General features: G+C 58.3%; 2 protein-coding genes across 2 annotated transcripts in view; both read left to right on the forward strand.

Moving 5' to 3' along the window:
- Positions 1-928: 928 nt before the first annotated feature.
- Positions 929-1,158, forward strand: GGTG_00263 (hypothetical protein; the record flags this gene model as incomplete). The annotated part of the gene is made up of 2 exons (XM_009218005.1): positions 929-1,001; positions 1,046-1,158. 2 exons carry the CDS (start codon positions 929-931, stop codon positions 1,156-1,158), a joined length of 186 nt encoding a protein of 61 aa, XP_009216269.1.
- Positions 1,159-2,190: 1,032 nt separating this feature from the next.
- Positions 2,191-2,505, forward strand: part of GGTG_00264 (Fe-S cluster assembly protein DRE2) — a gene marked incomplete at its 5' end in the record, with an annotated part of 1,880 nt that continues 1,565 nt past the window's right edge. Inside the window, one exon of the mRNA XM_009218006.1 lies at positions 2,191-2,471. Coding sequence (XP_009216270.1) covers positions 2,191-2,471 — 281 coding nt within the window. The remainder of the gene's footprint in view (positions 2,472-2,505) is intronic.

The following is a 2,505-nucleotide window of genomic DNA, read 5'->3' on the forward strand; positions in this document are numbered from 1 at the left end:
GGGGGGGCATGGAAGCGCGCAGAAACATGCTCAAAGGGTCGGTGAAGCCAGCCACCTGTGCTGCCGTGCTACCCTTAGCCCTTGAACCTCTGGACTTTGCCGTGGGCCTTGCGACAACGTTGGAAAGGCCACGTCAGAAGACGAACCGGGCCACTGAAAATGAGCACACGCACGCAGACCATGCGTCTGGTCAATGGGTCACTGCGGACTCCGGAATCGATATCGGATTCCTCGAGCCATGCACGGCGGGGAATCGCGAATTCGATTCCCTAGGATGACGGGACGGCCACAGGTCTGGCCCATGGATTCCACTGCCGACTGTCCATCTCGTGCCATGTTTGTTCATCGCATCCGCAATCGGCCAGCCAGAGCACAGTTCGCCATTGGCTTGCTTTCTACCCGTCATCCACGCCATCCAACCTGCCTAACCCCTCGACGTAACCAACCTCGAGCGGCACGCGAGTTCGGCGCCAATTACCTCGTTGCGGGCTCCGCTGGGTCGAAGCTCGTTTCCTATTCTAGCGGAAGCCAAATGCGGCCTGCAACCGGTGACATCAGCTGGACCCACTGCGATTTGTCTCAGCCGTGCTCTCAGGGACACAGTCTGGGCCTCAAAATGCGGGGTACTCCATACTGGAGGCTTGCACTAATGGACCCTTGGCCCCGGGGACTGAGCTCCCCCTTCCGTTAGCGCCTCAACAACAGGCCAAGCCTTGACAAGAATGGCACCCACAACGCCCGCAACCCCCTTCCCCAGTGGTTGTCCGTGTCCCATCTTCGCGACGAGGTCAAAAGCCTGGAGCTAATCTCCCAGGCGAAGTCTATCTTCCTTCGTTGGGCGTGCCCTAGCGCTCAGACACGAGCACGGCTCAAAACGGCGTATACAAACGGAGTCCTCGTCCGCCAAGCCATAATAAACTCTCGCAGCATGACGGAGAGCCCCGTTACCCCGCCGGCTCGTGGTTACCTGCCTTTGGCGTCCCACCGTACACATTACACAGGTCCGTACAGACCCTTTTACTTGTGGATTGCCCCTGACCCAAAGGTCATGAGGCTTCACTCGTGTCCAAACTGGGCAAACTGCCGCTGGGTGACGACTGGCTGGACCTGGCTAGAATGGTCATCGCGGCAACGGGAGCCATGGCTTATGGTCGTTGACGGATGACAGCAACGACAACGACAAGCGTTGGGCCATGAGGGCCTATAGGCATGTCAGGAAATCTAAAAAGGGGTCAAGGAGCAGAGTCAATGGATAGATGCAGGTCGCTTGCGCATATCTGGCTGGAAGCGCATCTCGGGTTGTAACTCGAAGCGGGACCCCTGGATACTGTTTCCAGAGTCTCCAGAGTCTCCGCCAGCCTTGGCCTAGACTGTTGGGGAGCCCCGCCATATCTACCCTCTGCCTGGAAACGCCTGGCAGGCTCGTCCCTTTCGTTGGCCTTCTTCCTTGATAAAACATGCATCACAATGTGCTTTGCTAGAGCATGATGGCATCAATTCGGCTACGCGCCTTTCCTGGTCAATGTACCGACATGCCCCATATTATATGCCTTTATTCGATGCATTCATTCCCCGATTGAGCTCGAGTTAGTCATGACATGCGGGAATCGAGGTCTAAAAGACCATCACGTCATCTGCGAATGGAAACCCACAGCGGAGAAGACCCCGACAAAGCTCCGATTTCGGACATGTAATACACGTAGGAACTCGGTAAAGAGACAAATGCACGGATAACGTCCATTACAACCTGGCACCCCCAGGTTGAGCGATTTGAAATGCATCTCAAGCAGCTAATATCGATATTCGGGCGCACAGTTATCCAGCTGCGTCGCTCTAGCGCTGCACCGTGGAGCCAGCTGTGGCGGAGGCGAGCCCCACAGTGCCTGGACTGTCCCACTCACTGTCATCGCATTTGTCAGAGGCCAGGCAAAAATGCGCATTTCCGGTTCCATTGTCATGAGCCAGGACGCCGCAGGATAAACGAAGAATATCAAGTAAACAAACCCCCAGTTGCACTTCTACGTTCAACCGCGAGCCGACATAGTCAACGTATGATATCATTCCCAATCTGATCCGAGGCCGGCCCCCGCATTGCGAGTCCCACGGGGTCCGACTCCCCTCGACAACTTGCCCCTCCTCGTTTCTGCGCGTACGAAAATAGGGGTTCCGGGAGAAGACAGGGAAGACAAAATGTCACCAGCAGCAGTCACCATAGACACAACCCCAGACCTGGGTCTGGCCGCGCCCTCGGCCGCCCCCAATGGCATCGCCAGCCACAGGACTCTGCTGCTCGCCACACCGGCGCTGGCGTCGCAGCAGAGCGTCATGGCCGACACGCTGGCCGCGGTCCAGCGCGGCGACGCCACACCCGCCTCCCCCACCTCCTCCAAGCCGGAGCTCTATATGCTGGACCGCCTGGCCGCCGGCCTCGTGACGCTCGCGCCCGCGTCCTACGACCTGGTCCTCGTCCTGTCGGGCGCCGACGCCGCCCAGCACGCCGAGGCG

This window comes from Gaeumannomyces tritici (assembly GCF_000145635.1).
Source record: "Gaeumannomyces tritici R3-111a-1 unplaced genomic scaffold supercont2.1, whole genome shotgun sequence".
NCBI classification, from domain to species: domain Eukaryota; kingdom Fungi; phylum Ascomycota; class Sordariomycetes; order Magnaporthales; family Magnaporthaceae; genus Gaeumannomyces; species Gaeumannomyces tritici.